Source organism: Amphibalanus amphitrite, unplaced genomic scaffold, assembly GCF_019059575.1.
Source record: "Amphibalanus amphitrite isolate SeventyFive unplaced genomic scaffold, NRLGWU_Aamphi_draft 000668F_arrow, whole genome shotgun sequence".
Lineage (NCBI taxonomy): Eukaryota > Metazoa > Arthropoda > Thecostraca > Balanomorpha > Balanidae > Amphibalanus > Amphibalanus amphitrite.
Window position 1 is genome coordinate 27,309 of NW_024882162.1, and position 18,113 is coordinate 45,421.

At 49.8% G+C, this 18,113-nt stretch overlaps 3 protein-coding genes across 4 annotated transcripts in view; 1 reads left to right on the top strand and 2 right to left on the bottom strand.

The window, feature by feature from the left end:
- The window catches only part of LOC122364313 (serine/threonine-protein kinase/endoribonuclease IRE1-like), a gene marked incomplete at its 5' end in the record, with an annotated part of 29,157 nt that extends 27,213 nt beyond the window's left edge, over positions 1 to 1,944 (top strand). The window contains 1 exon segment of the mRNA XM_043334567.1: positions 357 to 1,944. Coding sequence (XP_043190502.1) covers positions 357 to 708 — 352 coding nt within the window.
- Positions 1,945 to 2,191: 247 nt separating this feature from the next.
- Positions 2,192 to 17,833, bottom strand: LOC122364309 (thymidine kinase, cytosolic-like). 2 transcript variants are annotated; one of them, XM_043334562.1, is made up of 7 exons: positions 17,665 to 17,829; positions 9,153 to 9,265; positions 7,443 to 7,572; positions 6,933 to 7,022; positions 6,357 to 6,476; positions 5,307 to 5,645; positions 2,192 to 2,660 (listed from the first exon to the last, which is right to left on the bottom strand). In XM_043334562.1, the coding sequence occupies exons 1-6, from the start codon at positions 17,734 to 17,736 to the stop codon at positions 5,499 to 5,501; spliced, it is 672 nt and encodes a 223-aa protein (XP_043190497.1). In that variant the 5' UTR covers positions 17,737 to 17,829; the 3' UTR covers positions 2,192 to 2,660; positions 5,307 to 5,498. The 2 variants fall into 2 exon arrangements, with proteins under 2 accessions (XP_043190497.1, XP_043190498.1); XM_043334563.1 differs by lacking the exon at positions 2,192 to 2,660 and adding an exon at positions 6,036 to 6,057 and having other exon boundaries at positions 17,665 to 17,833.
- LOC122364308 (ankyrin repeat domain-containing protein 27-like) lies at positions 10,454 to 14,860 on the bottom strand. Its single transcript, XM_043334561.1, has one exon. The coding sequence runs from the start codon at positions 14,652 to 14,654 to the stop codon at positions 11,949 to 11,951; it is 2,706 nt and encodes a 901-aa protein (XP_043190496.1). The 5' UTR covers positions 14,655 to 14,860; the 3' UTR covers positions 10,454 to 11,948.
- Positions 17,834 to 18,113: the final 280 nt, after the last annotated feature.

The following is an 18,113-nucleotide window of genomic DNA, read 5'->3' on the forward strand; positions in this document are numbered from 1 at the left end:
GAGGAAAAATACATCGGGTCGCCTAGGCAATGCATCGGTTGCTTTGGCAATGTTACCTGTGATGGCAATCTCATCTGTTTCTTTTACAGTCAAAATTATTAATTAAGGTTATCTCGAGAGCTGAACCGGCCTGGGAGTATCAAATCATTGCTAGGTTAGTGCTTGATTTGGAATCCCTTTTTCGTGATGAAGGTTCAGATGCTAATTAGAGTTGTTTTGTAGTAGAATGCAAGGTGGATTTTTTACTTCCTGTGACCATGTGCCTCCGTGCTGGCCTCAACATAACTATGTAATGAATCTTCATTCCCACCCCGACCCGACCCGACCCGCCCTGACCTCCCGTCCCCGTTTCACAGGTCGCCGGACGGCCGCGAGGCTCAGGGCGCCCAGTCGGACGAGGTGGGCGCCCGCGTCCGACAGCGGCTCATAGACATCGTCCAGGAGAGCGGCGTCGTAGTCGAGGATGCCGCCAACATCGTCCGGCGGGCGTCCCGAACGGACCTGGCCGCCGACGGTGGCGCCACCTTTACTGAACCGACCGCGACCGGTGGCGCCACCTTTACTGAGACATCCCAAGATGGCGGTGGCGTGTGGATTCAAACGGGTAAAGTGAAGGACTCTGAGGGACCGCGTTCTGGTGACGTCATAGTACCGAAACCGGCAGCTGGCGGTGAAGTGGCGAGTGGTGACGTGACTATGGACCCTTAGCTCGCCGATGGTGCAGCGCTGGCGCCGAGTCTGTGTGCTTTCCTTTTGTCTTTATAATTGTCGCGTGACAAAGCGAGTGGCCAACTTGCGGCGAGCGAGGCCGAGAACATTACATTTTGACCGGGGTTTGAATATGCAGCCAGTTGAATTGGCTCAGTTTGGCAACTTGGACCAAAGCATTGCTAGCCGAGCTTCGTCGAGTGTTTCAAATGGTTGATTTGACGAGCATTTGTCTTGGAAGTGACACGCTATGGTCCGAAATTGAGCGGGACACCTGTGCCATGTGTCGGGCAGTACTGAGTGTCATCATGGATGTGTGACTGCCATGTGTGGCCTATATGTAATCTCAGAGGAAAGCGCGCGCGCCCGCGTTTTACCCGTGTCTTACCGCGCGAAACGGCGTGTTTCGCGCCGTTTGTGCGCTAGCTGTGGGATTGTGCTCATTTTTCTATGACATGGGTGATGCAGTGGGATTCTCTGCTCACATTATCATCTAGCTATCGGTCCTTTTTAGCTCCCTTTGCTGATGCGACCTCCATACCACTATTATTTGACAATCGATGTATCCAATAGATAGAGTACGGCAAGTCTGCAGAGCCTGGTATGCATTCCACAACGATGTACAAGTGTGCTGTTTTTATCGAGGCGCGACGCGAGCCCTACCGTGTGACGAGTTAAGGCGGATGTGAGATGTTGGTGCCTTACAAATATTGGCGGATTTCGGGATTTTGCATCTGCAATGGCATTGCTGCAGTAAAGCTGGTTTAGAGTGTTGTGTACTTGAACCTTATGACTGCTAGTTGACGAGCGTTTGACACGTGGGTTGGCAGTTTCTAGATCACACTTGCACTATGAATCGTACACAAGCCATTGGTTTCAGGGTGGCGGTTACACTAAGTACTTAGTTGGTACGCCAGGCAGCCAAGTCGACTCTGCAAGGTAAGACAGAGTCGTTTTTGTGTGTAAATTGCTGTGAAATGTCACCAAATATTATGTACCGGAGTAGGTTTGTTGCATTTGTAAGCTGCCGCTGCCTGATTTTTTTTCATTGCGTCAGTATCAATCATGATCACAAATTGCGTTCGCCTTCTGTGCAGGTAGGGTTCCCTATTGTGGGCCGGCTCTAATCGTCGAGTGAGCGTTTCGTGTTTTACGCAAGCGTGACGTCATCATACGTCACTGGTTTGGGCGCTGTGACGTCACATGGGGTGTCATGTCTCAATATATCGTCCATCAGGTCACTTGTTTGTTTTATTTTGATGATTTCTTTTATATGCATTTGTGTTCTTGAAGCCGTGACCCTCTGCGCGTCTAATTTATCGGGGTTTGTATGCACTGATGTTTCTAACACCTTCTTGTGGAACAACATGGTTTTCGAGGAAAACTACAGCATAGTCTTCTGTATCACGATATAGAGTAGTCCATGACTCACGACTACACCTATGCCTAACCTAGCACTTCGACCCGCTGAATTAACTTCATATTTCCGTTCAATAAAACAGGAATGTATTCAGCAATAGACATTCCGGGCGACACAAACGCCTTACAAAACCAGAAAAAGGTACAGATAACAGCACCCGGTCTGAGACAGAGAAAATAAGCACCGCGCGTAAAACTTGAGCCTCCAATAATGCCAAGAGAAGAGGACACCGATGAGCGTTCATTAGACAAGGCTATGTCACTGAAAACATTACAGTAGAGGATGCATGCTAATATTTGTACTTGGTATAGCAAAATGACGATCGGTGATAGCCGAAAACTTAATGCAGCTTAAAATGCATGCTAAGCTAATGACCACAAACGAAAATGTCGAGACAAGTCCGCATAGATTAGCTACAACGTGATAGACCGAAACGCATTTAATCGTTTTAGAAGCGACACGATTAAAACACAGGAGACCCCAAGCCCACACACATACGAACAAATGAAATCGGTCCCAGTTTAAAGCACTGCAGAGACTACTACATATCTGGACTGGACACGAATTTCGGCCGACTACCACCAGTATAACGCCTTTTGGGGCGACTAACGGAGCGAGCGAGAGGGTGAGCCTTGCACGTGCGAAATTTCGAAGGGGTACCTCCAGCTGACTTGTGCACGGCACCCTACTAACCGGTCTCTAGCGATGTGCCAAATTTGAGCACAATCGGCCCAGCCGTTCTCGAGATCTGGAAGCGGCACCCTGCACGTGCGCACGTGCAAAATGGGTCCCAACTGACTTTTGCACTGCACCCTACTAACCGGTCCCTAACCATGTACCAAATTTGAGCGCCATCGGTCCAGCCGTTCTCGAGATCTGAAATCGACCCCTGCACGTGCGCACGTGCAGCAGCACCCCAACTCTGGCACATGGACATGCATTGCCTAGTGGGTGCCTAGCTACATGCCAACTTTCAGCGCAATCGGCCAAGTAGTTACCGAGATATTGCAACAATTACAAAAGTGACACCTCTTCGTTTTGCACGTGGCACGTGCATAAGGGGTCACCCACATGCATCGGGAATAGTCCAATACTTGGTAGAAGGAATGAAGCTACCCTACAAAAATTACCGCGTGTAAATCGGTCAAGTGGTTGCTGAGATATAAGCCTCGCAAAAGCGTGACCACGGCCGGCCGGCCGGCCGGCCGGCCGGCCGCTCATACTCAGAAATTTCCGTTAATCTAAGGAAAGACTACGCTCGCTTCGCTCGCTCCGTAATAAGGGTACTGCAGGCGGTGGATGACGGATGTTAATTGCATTTATCACGTGCTGCAATAATGAGTATTTTACTTATAGAATCTCAAACATTCCAAATTTCAACATATTGTTTTCGTTGAGCTTTGTCGGAATTGTAGTTTATACATCACAATACCAAGTTGGTTTAATGTGGATATTTGTAATATTATTTTTTTGGTGATTTCCCCTTTCTGTACAATCGTTCCACAACACAATGAATTCATAACTTGTGGTTGTATGCAGTATGGAAGCTGTTCAACAATGCCAAGATATTGTGCAGTTGCTAACTGTCGTTCAGGACACAAGCCGACGATATGGGACAGGGAAAACAATAAGCTTACCCCACGATTTAGCGTTTTTTCGATTCCCCCTAAATAAAGCAAGCAAGAGAAAATGGGCTGAAGCCATTGGACGGAACGTGGAAAACCTGAACGGGGTCAACTGTGGCATATGCGAAAAGCATTTCCGTCCTCATGATTTTCGTTTGGGTGCTAACAGACGCGGCAAGGATCGGAAACGGCGACTTCTGAAGAAAGATGCTGTGCCGTTTGTGGAACTCGTAACAGGCCGCTCAACACCTCGTCCGACGAAGTTTGCAGACCCATCGGCACGACGACTCCGACAGGAACAAGAGGCCTAAAACCGGACACAGGCATTCTTCGCTGACGACCAGATACAAAACCTTGCTGATCTCTGTCAGAAACTAAAAAAGGAGCACCTGCCCGTGGGCTTCAGGTAGGTATGTTTATCAATGGAATTGATGTTTTGCATAGGCGTAGGAACGCATAGGCGTAGGAAGGGAAGCTGATACGACCCACTTCCACTGCAATCGACATCGCTTCCAGAATCTGCTGTGTTTGGAGGACTCTCGTCAAAGAGCAGAGCAGCAGGCAGCGTCTGTTCGGCAGCAACCTGCCGCGAGCAGTCTTCGTGAATGTGGTGAGTGAAGTCATCACATCGGCCGAGAACGTGACTGTCTCAGACATCAGCTGTGAAGGAGGCCACTGTCTTGCAACTGTAGTATCGCGTATGGCAGGCTCCCTATTCAATTTGTTCGCCAGCAACATGGTCAAGGACGCCAACAGCCGTCTACACGGAAAATGGAAGCGTTCCACAGACCCCGGCGCCAGTACCAGTAAGGAGAGATGCTCTAGGGAAGACCAGAAGCGCCGCAAGTTAAGTGGGAGTAAGAAGACTTAGGACCAGCTCGGCTCCACTGCATCTGCAGGCGCTGACTGACAGCGTTATCTAGTGGCCGATATTTAAGTTACCTTTGTGCACCGGCACAGTATGCCTTCAGGCGCTGACTCACAGTGCCATCTAGTGGCCAGTATGTACGTTACATTTGTGCGCCGGCACAGTATGGCTCAGCGCGACCCGGGTCAAACGTATATACGCCCGCCGCCAGTTCTCCGTGTTTTGTCCTGTGAGTTTCTGGAGCTGGAAGAGTGACATCGCAGGAGCGTCACAGTTCCAATAGTGTATCATTGTGATCAATTTCTGTGATAATTGTGGCTTGCATTCATTGTATTACGATTCATTGTGATGTGCGAATATCATAAACAAGCAACCACTATCTGCGAGTTTCCTTGTCAACGAAGATGGCAGAAGCGACAAAATGATGACTAATAGCAGACCATCACGTAGCACGCGCAGCACTCTCTCCACTGACCTCTAAGCTGCCAAATGAGCATCAGTAAGCAGGGCGAAGTTCACGCGGTTATAACCATGGGATGGGATCAAATATGCGACCTGCTCATTATAATATATCCATTATGAAAGGCAATCAAATTTAACACATAAAACTCCATTGGTACATACCCTTATAGTAATCGGCGAAATTTCGTGTCCAGTCCAGATATGTAGTAGTCTATGAGCACTGTAATGCAAAGAACGACGAGCAAGAAGTCACTGCGGCAGTTGAACGTTTCATGGAGGACTTGGTTTGTTCCGCAGAATATACCAAACTTTGATGATGGTTTGGGCTTATATACCCAACTTCTCGATAAGCGAGTGAAAAGATCCGACAATAGAAGAGGTAAAGTCGCCACGTCTAGGGTCAAGGTCACTCAGGTCACGAGGCTCCATTGAACAGGGCTTTCTTCACGGGGCTGATAATTTCCGGAGCGACACTAGCGCCGTTGCCGTTTAGCGGCGATGATCCGAAGTAGCACTTGCGGCAGACGGCGAGATATTTATCCGTTCCACCTATCACTTCCACCTGGAGGAGGGGGGGGGGGGGGCAAACGGTCATAACTGAACCGAGGGGGAGATGAACTTTTCCACACCGGTCCTAAGCCTGAGAAGCGACGTCTATCGCATACTGAAGAGGCGACTCTTAGACCGGAGCTGATAGGAGAAGTGGGTGATAGGATTTTGCTCCGGCGAGCGACTACCTATTCTAGGTAAATAGAGCAAACTCACTGATAAGTGAAGTGTTTCGGTAAGACAGCAACAACTTATGACATGGTGAGCTCGCACTAGCTACACCCGTAAGTGGAAGACGGCGGTGTTTTGATACGATAACTCGAGCTAATCATCATCCGTCCTTGAAGTTGTGCTAATCACCCCACTGTGGACCCATGCCGGCGCCAATCACTCTAAAACTCACCAGGCCACCGCAAATCCAGCCGCTTTTAGGATAGAAGAGAGATGCATTATTAACAGTTATCGACCCTTACATGCACTGCATTCAGTATTAGGTGAGAACTGCGATGCGCCAGTCCATGATACAAACTACGTGGGGAAGTGTGTTGATGTACGTCGAATCCCCAGCACCCCAATGTAATTCAGACATATCCTCGCACAATAGCATCGCACACCCATCTCAAGTCTCAAACCATGACACCACCAAACAAAACCACTCTCCCACACACCAAGCCCCCACACTTCCCCAAGCCACCCCTCCCCCCTCCGTCCAGCGCGCTCCTACCTGCTGTTCGGAGCCCTTTCTCTTTGTGTAGCTCGCCGTCCTGAAGCATTCCATACAGACGGCGTTCAGCTTTACCACATTCTCGGCTATCGGGACGAGCGAGAGGATGTCACCGAAAGCCTGTGGGCCGAATAAACCGGACAGCTTGGTTAATTTATGTAATTGCGGAGGCATGAATTCAGTGGCAGTATATTATGTAACGGTCATGTAAAGGAAGGCATGAGGTTGTCCTGCGCCACGGTAGTGGTTACGTAGAGCTGTCGGACCTCAGGCACTACAACGGAGACGCGACGTGTCTGCTTTTTGAACGATAGCTAAAACGGGTTTTATTGGAGACCACGAGACTGTCGAAAACAAGTATGACTTATGTGTACAATCGCGACGCGTGTTACAATTCGCAATCCTTTTCTGGTGTTCTTTATTATCATCATAAGTCAAGGATATTTTCCCTGAACGATCGAACAAAAATACAAATACTCATTATTTAACCCACTTATAAAGAGTAAAAGTGCAAGTACCCAGAACCAGCTAACAGGTACTAGTTGTTACACACTCTGCGTCCGTGTCGTGCCTCACCTGTCTCTGAAATGTGGCGTCCAGGGCCGCCACTATGACGATCTTACCCAGGTTAGCCAGCTCCTCAGCAAACGGCACGCAATCGGGGAACTGCAGGTCACGAGGGGTAAGGGGCAAGAGAGGGGTAAGTGAGCTTGTTTGTTGGAGCTGTGAGGGCACGTCGACTGCTTGGGTCATTCAGCGTCATGCAGAAGCTAATGAAAATGGACGTATTTATACACGTCGTAAAGTGGGAAATCAACGGCAAGTGCCAATTTAGCAGAAAAAAAACTGGAGATGAGCAAAACAGGGAAGATTGAGAAGCATACATGAGTGCAGACAATAGGAAAACATCGATACGCATTTGCTCAGGGAGACATGAACTATCAACCAGCAAAAACGCGCATAATCATTCCATACTATTCCATATTTCATGCTTCATAGACCTCTGTATACTGGTACCTATACAGATCGGTCTATGCATGCCTGCATTTACAATCATTACTACTGTCGCGGCGTCGAGTAACTTACGAACTGGCCTTCGTCGATCCCAATCACAGAGTAGCTGGACGCTGCGATCGACTTGAGCGGTTCTAGTTTGGTGGCCGACACGGCAGCCAGCGTCTGACGGTCGTGAGTCGAAATGTCCTTGTCGGCGTACCTGGTGGAAAGTGAAGTCGAGTTGTCATGGTAACGGGGAGAACACATGAACCCAACTGTCCAGAAAAGCCAGCAGTCAAAGCCATAGAAACTACCAGCAGCAGCAGTGGCCAGCAGTGGTGGCCAGCCAGCTAACGCTACTAAATATAAATATAAGTAAAACTAACAGTGTGTTCACTGTTCAGTGTCTGGCGAATTGCGGTATGTTAAATATCGATGTCTCATCGATGGTGGCGGTAGTGTGGGAGAGGACAGAGGAGAAAGAGAAATTTAGAGTGCGGAGGTCAAGAGGTCAGTGATCTGTGGTTCATCGTCAGACTCAGAATAGGCATCTGTTCTTGACGTGGAATGGGAGACAGGGCTGCCCCTAACAACAAAAACAACAAAAAGGCCACTGCTATCTGACTAACGAATTCGCCAATGATAGGCAACTTGTACACCATAGACAAACATACGATAAAAGGACATGCCGCGACTTACATGAAGCCATCGGTAACACAATACAGGCACCACGCGGGAGAAAAGTAAACAGCCGGACGAAGTCCAGAGAGCCATCGTCTGCGCACAGATAAATTAGTAATCGATAGCCAAAAATATATCTGATTACATTATGTAAGCATAACTTGACTGCCAGACGTTGATATCTACGATATTTATTTGCTCTTCGTACAATTTTAGACCCAGGGGTAGGACGGATGGGTGGCTGGTCTCGGGTGCCCAACAAACAGCAATTCTTACGCATCACCACAGACCCGCCGGCCGCCCGCTACGCGAGAGACCGGTCCACCGATTTAATTTTAGATCCTATCGTGCTGCGAAGAGCCGGCGGCCCAGTCCTCCAGGACCTAGCGCATTCCTCACTCGCTAGGTGCTAATTAGTTTACCGAGGGCAGGATATTTGAAGAGCGCCATCTTCTCCTTCTCAGAAGCATCGCTACACATAGTTTGAGGACACACCAGACGATAAGAATTTGCCAAAATAGCTAGAAGATGATGATGATGAATTGGGGTTTTTGGGCGTCCGGACTACAGTGGTCATCGGCGCCCATCAAAATAGCTAGAAGTACCATCGAATCGAGCGTAAGACAATAAAGAGAAACGCCCCGACAACGATCTGCGGCCCCGCACAAAAATCCGGACCATTCGTGACACGCTTTTCTGGTTTGGCGCGACTCGCACCAAACAACCGTTTTCAAACGTGTTTTTAGATCGATCTCTTCTGCTCTCATATCGCGTATATCATCAGAAATGGCGAAACACCGACTCAGCCGCTATTGGAAACTGACGTCTGAAACTGGTGACTCGGGAATAGCTGATAGAGCGTTCAGCGTATGCCGGCTTGAGTGCTAACTTTCACCAATAGATCGGTGAAAAGCACAGATCGTTGAGGGCTATTGTCGGAAAATGTGCACAGTCAAAGCGAAATAAACTTACGGCTAGGTGCTTCTTCACGGTTAAATATCCTTGCTTTCTTTTAAAAGCCTCAATCTTTATGGTTTAGTGACTACAAACCAGGCTTCTCATTCAAGTTAGTTAAATACAGCAGACAACACGCCAAGGCATCAATACGTCGTCACTAACCGGTTGTCGTTGGCGTATTTGATGATGAGACAGCGGTGGTTGGCCACTTGGTACCGTTTCAGTCGCCGGATCAGCTCTGTCGTCTTGCCACTGAACATCGGCCCGAAGATGACCTGACGGAGGTAGGGAGCAGGTCAGGGTCAGAGGTCAGGGGTCAGGGTTAGGGGCTAGGGGTCAGGCTCAGAAGTCAATGACCAAAGGTCAAGGGTCAGGGGTCAGAGGTCAGAGGTCAGAGATCAGGGATCAGAACTCATTGGTTGTAGGTTAAGATCGAGAGTAAATAGAATAGACGTTCGACCCCAGACGTCTGAAGTTAGTGTCAAGAGATATGTACAGCCCTCTGCAGACTGCGTGGTAGGTATTCTTTTTTCGACAAAACCGATAATAACTCAAAGGCTAAGTTATCGGTCGGTCGGATCTCATTGCATAAAGATGCGCCATGCTCCACTCCTTCGATTGGTTCTATCACTGAACAAAGCATATGACTAGTGTAGCAACAAAAGGCAAAAGTTTGTTTTGGGGGCAGATATAAACTTTTGTGTGTTGTTGCCAAACTAGCTGGAAAATGTATACCAAAATAAGCCCAATCTAAGGTGCGGAGTCTCGCGCGTCTTGCTGTTACGATTTCCGAGTGACTGTTAGCATAGTATTCGCGTTATTCTCCGTTTTGTCGAGAAAAAAAAGAATACCTACCACGCAGTTTGCAGAGGGCTGTACATGTTAAAAATAGACGGTAAAAGGGCTGGATTGAATGCCAGAATTCGGACGTGACGTCAGGAATCAGCATATGACCGAAAATCGGACGAGAAGTCAGCACGGTCTTGGGCCATATTGCTATGGCTTACGTAGCATACATATAAACGTCATCTTATGTTTCCTCAGGCACCGGAAGCGCGACGAAACCCTAGAATCGTGTCTGCATCAAGACGTCAGCCACCGGCCGGAGTGTGCACTGTGCAGGGCTGCAACAATAAACAACAGAGCAAGCGGATCTGTAGCTCTGCAACACCGAGCCGCATTGCGGAATGCCTTGGCCGTCACAGTCTGGAATGCAACTGGGCTGGAAAAACGGGCGAGAGCTTCCCTCACGCGATGTTTTCCAGTAGACTCTGGTCATGGTGGCATGGTAACAAACAGCTGAATTTCCAGTCGTCATGAGGCGCCTGATGACGTGTTATAAAGTGATTCCATCCCAGTACTAGCGAACGACCGTTTATTCTCTCGCGAGTGATTCACGTCACGCCTAGTTCTATCTGGTACGCGGCGGCTTTCACCGGCGCAAAACTCGTGAAACGAGCAGATGGATAGGTATGAAGTTGTTTATTCATTCATAGCACGAGTACCATGGGAGCACATAAAACGTCTGACTCGTTACTAAGGGAATATTACACATAGTAAGGGCATCTGAAATCAGAGTTCACGTTCAATTTGCAACGAGCGAAGTTATTAACAACGAAGTTCCATTCAACCACACAACTCGAAAAAAGGCGAGGACTGTCAGCACATTGTGACTGGCGAATAACAGAGATAAAGCCAAAGGCCTTCCAGCCTTCTAGCAGCCTTCTAGCAAGCGTGCGAAAATACATTCCAAGCACATAACGTGTGGTACAGCACCCAAAAAGACGAAATTCACAGCCCAGATTAGAATGTAACGTGAGTGAAAAACTTCATGAAAACATTACATGACAGAAAAATCGCAGATACAAGACCCAAAGATATAAGGGTTTGTAAATAACGAAGCTGACGGGTCACTCGTCATTGCTCCTAATAGAACCAAAAGGCACCACAGCTGGCCGTATGTCAGTTTCACCAAAGTGTGGGGTCACAAAATGACCAGTGTGTAGAATACATTAGTTCAACATTCACCTCGTGTGTTCAATTCAGCTGACTAACGAAGTTACTACACTTAATGCCACGCCTATGGGCAGCTGTTCAAGCAACGATTAATGCAAATGGCACAAATGTCAAAGAACATCACGTAAGTGGCAAGAAATCATTTAACATATTGCAGCAAATACAGTTATTACCCAGTATCTACAAACATTGTAGTAACATAGGTACCGCAGCAAACTCAAAGATACAGGGACAAGCTACATTTGCATCCACTACATCGAAAGATGGAAACATTAGCCTAATAACGCTGCAAAGCAATAACACCTAAAAAGAATTATGACAGAGCCGATACAAATTTGTTATTTTGAGTATGATGAACCGCAGGTATGGCGCTGATATGGTGCGCCCTCCGTGCAAGCATGTGATACACAACGTAACATCACGACATTCGACACAAGAATGCCAAAAGGCCCGTAATGTAGTCAACGGAACCGATAACAAATTGGATTTGTGGCACGTATCATTTGTACATATTAATTCCGTAACAATCTCGAGCTTATTGGTACCTAGGACCAACTGCAATCCCAGTCATATTAAGGCAGGGTCGTTTCCTTTCCGTACGAATAGGATGAAAAACAAACAAAATATCAACACATCCGCGAGAGTGGGCATTTCTATTCGACTATGAAAATCAAAGCACCTAGGAGTTACGCTTTTGATTAAATGAGCTGACTACATGACACGCGTTTCACACGCACTTCTGTGTACATTTAAACAACAGCACATCTAGAGTCTGGTGATCTATAATTAATATTGAAATACCCAAGTAGAGTATTACGCAAGGCTCCGCGATTATTACACAATTCCTCCACAATCAACGCTAAACAATCATCGAGAGGTTCGAAAATCCACATTCCACTCCCTCCGGAATGCTCCCGTCCCTCTCACTCTCTCCCCTCTCCCTCACTCATCCTCAGCTGCCGCCTTTCCGGCCATTTCCACAAACACTCTACTGAGGACCTGTCTGCCCTTCCCAGCGTGATCGAGCGGAGTCAGACCCCGCGCGCAGCGGGCCGTCCTGTCCGCACCAGCCCTCAGCAGTCGCCGGCACAGGTCAGCGTTCCTTCGGCCAGCAGCCACATGCAGAGCCGTTCTTCCAGCAGTATCAGCACAGCACACGTCAGCACCGCGAGCGATCAGCTCAGCAGCTCCTGGTACGAACTCAGCGGCGCAGGCGCAGTGGAGAGGTGTTGAGCCGTCCGTGGCGGCGGCGTTTGGGTCAGCGCCGCTGTCTAGGAGGAGTCGTGTCAGGTCGGGAAGTTTAGCAGAGGCGGCTGCGTGGAGAGGCGTCCTTCCTGATGAGTCCTGGCATGATATGGGCACGGGTGCCGCGCTGCGCTGGGCTGCTAACGGGGCACACCGCGAACACGCGCACAGAGGATGGCACAGAGCCGAGCCATCGCTGCCGGCGGTCAGTCCCAGATGGAAGCAGGCTAGCCGCTCGTCACACGCGGCTATAGCGGCGAAGAGGCGACGCACCGCGCGGCCCGCAGGCGGAGAGGTAACCGCAGACAGCGGCCGCATCGGCTCGGCCCCGCGCAATCGCACCAGTCGCTTTGGTGCGTTACGCCGGAACCGATCACACGCATCCACTAGATGTCGGCGGAGAACATGATCGTGTGCCACGTCGAGTGGGGTGAGACCCCGATGGTTCACCACATCTCTCGCCGCACCGTGAGCTGCTAGCAGGAGCGCCACATCACCGTAGCCCCAGCGGGAGGCCAGGTGAAGCGGCGCGTCCCCGTCAGCATTGAGCGCGTTCACACCAGCCGGCGCTCCCGTCTGTTCCGCGTGGTAGAGCAGCGCCTGCGCCGCACCCCGATGACCGTTATTCACTGCCAGATGAAGCGCCGTATTGCCTCGCGCGTCTCGCCGACCGGCAGACGCTCCAAGGTGTAACAGAAGCAGTGCGGCTCCCTGGTGACCGCGCGCCGCCGCGCAGTGCAGCGGTGTGGCTCCGGAGAGGTCCCGAGCGTCCAGCACGGCACCACGGGAGGTCAGGAGCTCAATACAGCGCACAGAGCTGTGAGAGGCAGCCAGGTGGAGAGCGGTGCGTCCGGCGCCGTCCGTGGAGGCGACTGTCGGCGCCACGCCGGCGCGCCGCTGCTGTGCGAGACGACACTCAGAGCAGGTGCACAGAGGGTGGCAGAGAGGCCGCGCCGGGGGCTCCGACTCGGGACGGGAGTCGAGGATGGCAGCTAGTCCTTCGGCATCGTCACGCGCCACCTGATGAAACATCTCTGGGACGGACACGGCGCCGGTGGGCGGCGAGTTCGCGGTGCCCGCACCCTCAGCCTGAGTATCCGAAGGTCCCGACGCAGAGGTGCTTTCTGAAGACGATTCCGTCGTGCTTTCGTGAGATGAAGCTGCGGCTGCCGCGGCAGCCTCGTCGGCAAGAGCCTCTGGGAGTGGCTCTTCGTCTCCCAGAGCTCCCGACTTGATGTGCTCCAGAGCTGCCTCGAGCGTGGCCGCCAGGAAGCCGTACTGGTCATGGTTGCAGGAGCTGGCCGAGAAGTGGAACATCTTCATCAGCACCAGCTGAGCCGTCCAGCTGGCGATCGACGTGTGGAGGACCAGGTAGATGAAGATGGGTAGCAGGTCGTCTGACGACAGCTGTGTGCCAGGAGGAGGCTCTTCACTGGAGGTAGAGGTGGTGTCTCCGTTGGGAGGCTGCTGGTCAAACTCGCGAGTGACCCGCCTCAGAGTGAGGAACTTGCCGAGAGGGTGGTGTTGTCGGGTCAGTTTTTGCATCTGCTGTCTGGCAGACTGGAGGCTCGGCTCGTACACCGCCCTGATGCCGAGGTCGCATGGCTGCAGCTCCTGGAGGTTTTGAATTGTCTTGTTCAGCTTGGCATCATCAACAGCAGTGATGGCAAGCAGGCATTCCATCAACTTCTGATACAGCAGGTACAGGACATATGTTTCAAGAGCCAGTTTCACAGATTCAGCAAAGTGAAAATCTTCCTTTAACTGGTCCACAATATGACCCTTCTCGCAGAAAACTTTGAGTGCTTTTGAGTACAGCTGACCAACCTTCTCCCATAGCTGCTGAAGGCTCAGAACCTTCAGATTTGGGTGGTTTTCCACAAACATTCCGCAGCACCTGTTCACAGCATTGACTGCACTGTGTCCGTTCCCCACAGACCAGAGGAAGCTCAGGCAGTCATGCATCCCACTCAGAGTCTGCAGTTCAGCTCGCACCTGGTAGTAGGGGCTGCCGGACGTGCAAAGTGGCCGCTCCAGACAGCAGATATCATGCTTCTTGAGCTCCTCTGAGTAGCATGTCTCAGTGAAGAGAATGTGAACACTCTGTTCATGGATGGCCCCGTCTTCCTCCAGGATGTATGCATTGTTCTTCTTCTTCACATGCTTGTTGGTGATGGTGTGAAATGAGCTGTGGTCATCACTATCAGGCACAAGAATGTGTGACAGGATGTCACTGTCAGTTAGGTCCACAGCCTTGTAGCTGCCTGAGCGAGGGATGCAGATGACCCAGCCATCAGATACAGCCTTGCTGTACGCATCAGGAAACCTAATGCACAAGTCCTTGAAGAAAGGATTTTCAATGAGATCTTCATCATAATGGCTCGCACCTCCAGGGTGATCCATCCTCAAGTGACCAATGTCAGACCGTCACCAGTATTTAATGCACTACTAAGTTTCACTGCTGAAAGCATTTATGCATAAAGCATGAGCTGTCCTCTTCATCGGTTAAGAGCAGCCAGATGAAAGTGGAGTTGAAAAGTTTTCTCACGCAGCTCAGCACCACACCCCAATCGCAGTACCGACTGATACCGACCAACGCCCGCGACACACACCGCCCCAGTCAAGGCCCCAGTACTGCGCGTATAACGACACAGCGGCGCTTTTCCTGGGCCCGCCCAAGGCCCTGTTCAGAACACTTGCCAGATTCCCGCTAGCGACCAGTTTCCATAGTAGCCGGCTTCCAAACGGCAGCACAACATCGCCGTGGACCCGATTTCTCGACGTAGACCCAAAACAAATCGTCAAATTTTTAATTGAATTGAGTTATAGAGCTTCGGACCTGCTTCCCTTGCGCTGCATTGACAAGTGAGCGAGCAAAAAAAGGCAAGAAAACTGTAATGACGCAGCATCTACGATGTTGTTCGCGTTTGCAGCGAACAGTACCCCAGTATCGTAAGCGTCGTAAATGCGCAACCACTGTAAATATAGGCCGCTACCATATCGTGAAGGGAATAGAGGAACACGATTAAAATCAAACGCTACTTGGTCGAAGAACGAGGGAACGCAATAGTCAAGATAGAAAGATGCAAAGCAAAAGCTACAAATATTTTGGCGAGTCAGCCATCTAGCTGGTCTAGCAATGAACCTTCTTTGAGGGCAATCGTCCCCCCACCCCCACCCGCTCCTGGAATGTAAAAGCGGCCCAAGCACGTGAGCACGTCCTAGGACGTGCTTAGCTGAGAACCCATTTGATTTGTGTCGGGCATGTATCAGGCACCGCGACCCTTCGTATGTTGATATTTAGAAGCGAATCATGCACGTGTTCCCGTGCAATGACATGGAAATGCATTACCTGACGGGTGCTCACCGAAATGGCAAAGTTCGGAGCAATCGGCCCAGCCATTCCGTAAGTGAAACAATCGACACCGCTGGGTTGGCACGTGCCGCGGCCCGCGACGGCCGCCGGAAGCCAGAAATGAGAAAACTCCCACCTCATCCCAGATCATGATGGAGAATCTGAGCGCCGATGTGGAAGACGACTACCCCGTTGACATCTGCAGCATACCCTGACTTCGCCAAGATTCAGATTCAGATTCTTTATTTACGACAAATCCATAAAGCATGGGTTTTCATTGCCACTCGTCATCTTGATAAGGCGTTCAAGGCGTTCGATTTTATGCCGCACCGGCGATGATTCACGGGTACTGCATCAGAGGCAACTTCTCACGGTCGTCGTTTGGTCGCCGACAAAGGGTTATGATCCAAGGCTCAAATCGCGATGGACGACTGCCTCAGCGGCATGCCACAGGGCTCGGTCTCCGGATCAGTTCTGTCCAAGAGCCTAGACATGCCCTTGGAAGTATAAGGTCGCATCAAGCTCTTCGCCGATGACACGAAGATTTATCGCTGGAAACTGGGCAACCAGGATGACGTTGGCCTGCAAGTTGACACTGATGCATAGAAACATGATGTGGGGTTCATTCAGTATAGGCTACCAACAAAAACTGAAAGGAATTCACAGACATGCAGCTCAAATGGTCCATTCTGTAAACCCCATGACATACCTACCCAGAGAGGTAGAGGCCTCATGTCCTCAGGGTCAGCCCACAATGCCCCAACTGTTTTTTAATAATGATGAGGTTACATGATCACTGTGAACCTCTTTGACAACGTTTCCTGTCTCTTACAACCCTGCCACCATCTGGGCAATGAGCAAGCTAGGAAACCTAACAGGTGAGTTAAACAGGTGAGCTCAACCAGCTGCCCAGACTGTAAAACATCCACATGCTACGCCAGACGACCATGAGACCCTCATGCGCCAAAATTAGAAAGACGTGATTTCAAGCTGAAATATCAGCATGATTTGTGTTGGAAGTGGGTTGCTTATAACCTCCAAAATTGAGCCACTTTTACATAAAGCACATGTATCCTACTACCAACCAATCCTATATCAGCCAGACAGAGTGCTCCTGGTTGGACGTTTTTGGGGCCATGGCCTGCTGAAGCCACACAAATCTGAATTGGCCAGCTGCTGCATGGATGCATGATGACACTGTACCAGAGGAGTTCCCGAGACAGAACAAGGCTGACCTGTCAAGAGAATGTTGGATTAGGCTGGGCACACCCAGAGCCAGAAAACAGACAGCTGCAGAATTCAGCACCAGAATAGTCAATAACTAGAGTGATCACTTCCCAACCCTGGGCAGTGTGAAAGGGCAGAGCGCTGCAGCGTGCTGCGCGTCAGCCTGTCTGCAAAACGTGGCAGGCTTCGACGAGATCTCGTCGGGGCAGACACCACAGGTTGGGGCAGAAATAGGGGCAGGTTTCAGGAAGATTGGGGCAGACACAGGAAAATCTGGTGCAGAAGTTAAAAAATTGACACAGAAGTGATTTTCTCAGCTTCTCACTGCTTCCTACATCATTATATCGTTACATTATTTGCATCATTAGGGGCAGGAATTGGGCTGCCCCTGGACTCAGCATTCTCATTCGGGGCAGGATTTTGTCTGCCCCGAAAATCTTGTTGAGCTCCCTGCCATGTTTTGCAGACTGGCGCGTCAGTGCGTTTGGTTTCCATGGAAACAAAACAAACTCGGACGCCTCACAATGCTGAAGCGTTGAGCCGAATTTGTCTCGAACGCTGTACCAGCGCGCTGCAGTGGGTGCACCGTCCGGACAGTGAAACAGGGCCCTGGGCCTGGACTGGTGTCTGACATCTGTAAGCCAATTCAAAGTTGAAGTGAGACTCGACAAACACAAATGTGATGCATGGACCCCTTTTCTCTATGAGCCCAATGTTCATCTCCACAGCCTTGCCACAGCCCACAGCCTTTCAAATGTCTCAGTCTGCGAAATGCAATGCAATATGTGTAACAAAAAAAAAAAAAAAACTCCATAGCACATGGCGCCTTACCTGAACCTGTCCGTGTCCAAGCCGCTTGGAAGGCGATTCAATGTCATGATACGAATTCAACGGGCAAGCCATGTTGTAATGTCACACAGATAGGAAATTAATGCAATATCAATGTTCCTAAAATATCCCCGACACAATCGCTCTAATACCACGTTGTTGCATGCAATGAAATGCTTCCAAATCCGCGCGTAGGTTGGTAGCAATTTAGAGGAAAAATTGAAAATAAAATAAGTTAAAAATACCTTCAGTTAGCAAAAAGCAAGTAGGCTATTTTATGGTGTAAAACGCTGCCTTCCTCCGAGTATCTTGTTCTTTGTCGGTAAAACTATTATCTATTTAACTTTTATGCTGGTGTAGGTGGAAAAGTGTAATTTTTACCTCTATTTTTGTGTTTCCCTTATTTTACTGACAGGTAAAAACTTTATGTAACTAATGCGCAGTTTATGCAT

Excerpts from the sequence above, each read along its gene's own strand:
- LOC122364308 (XM_043334561.1), bottom strand. The coding sequence starts at position 14,654 with ATGGATCACCCTGGAGGTGCGAGCCATTATGATGAAGATCTCATTGAA.
- LOC122364309 (XM_043334562.1), bottom strand. The coding sequence starts at position 17,736 with ATGGCTTGCCCGTTGAATTCGTATCATGACATTGAATCGCCTTCCAAG. Across the intron at positions 9,266-17,664 it reads TTGGACACGGACAGGTTCAG|GTCATCTTCGGGCCGATGTT; the intron begins GTAAGGCGCCAT and ends TACCTCCGTCAG. Across the intron at positions 6,477-6,932 it reads ACGCCACATTTCAGAGACAG|GCTTTCGGTGACATCCTCTC; the intron begins GTGAGGCACGAC and ends TTCGGCCCACAG.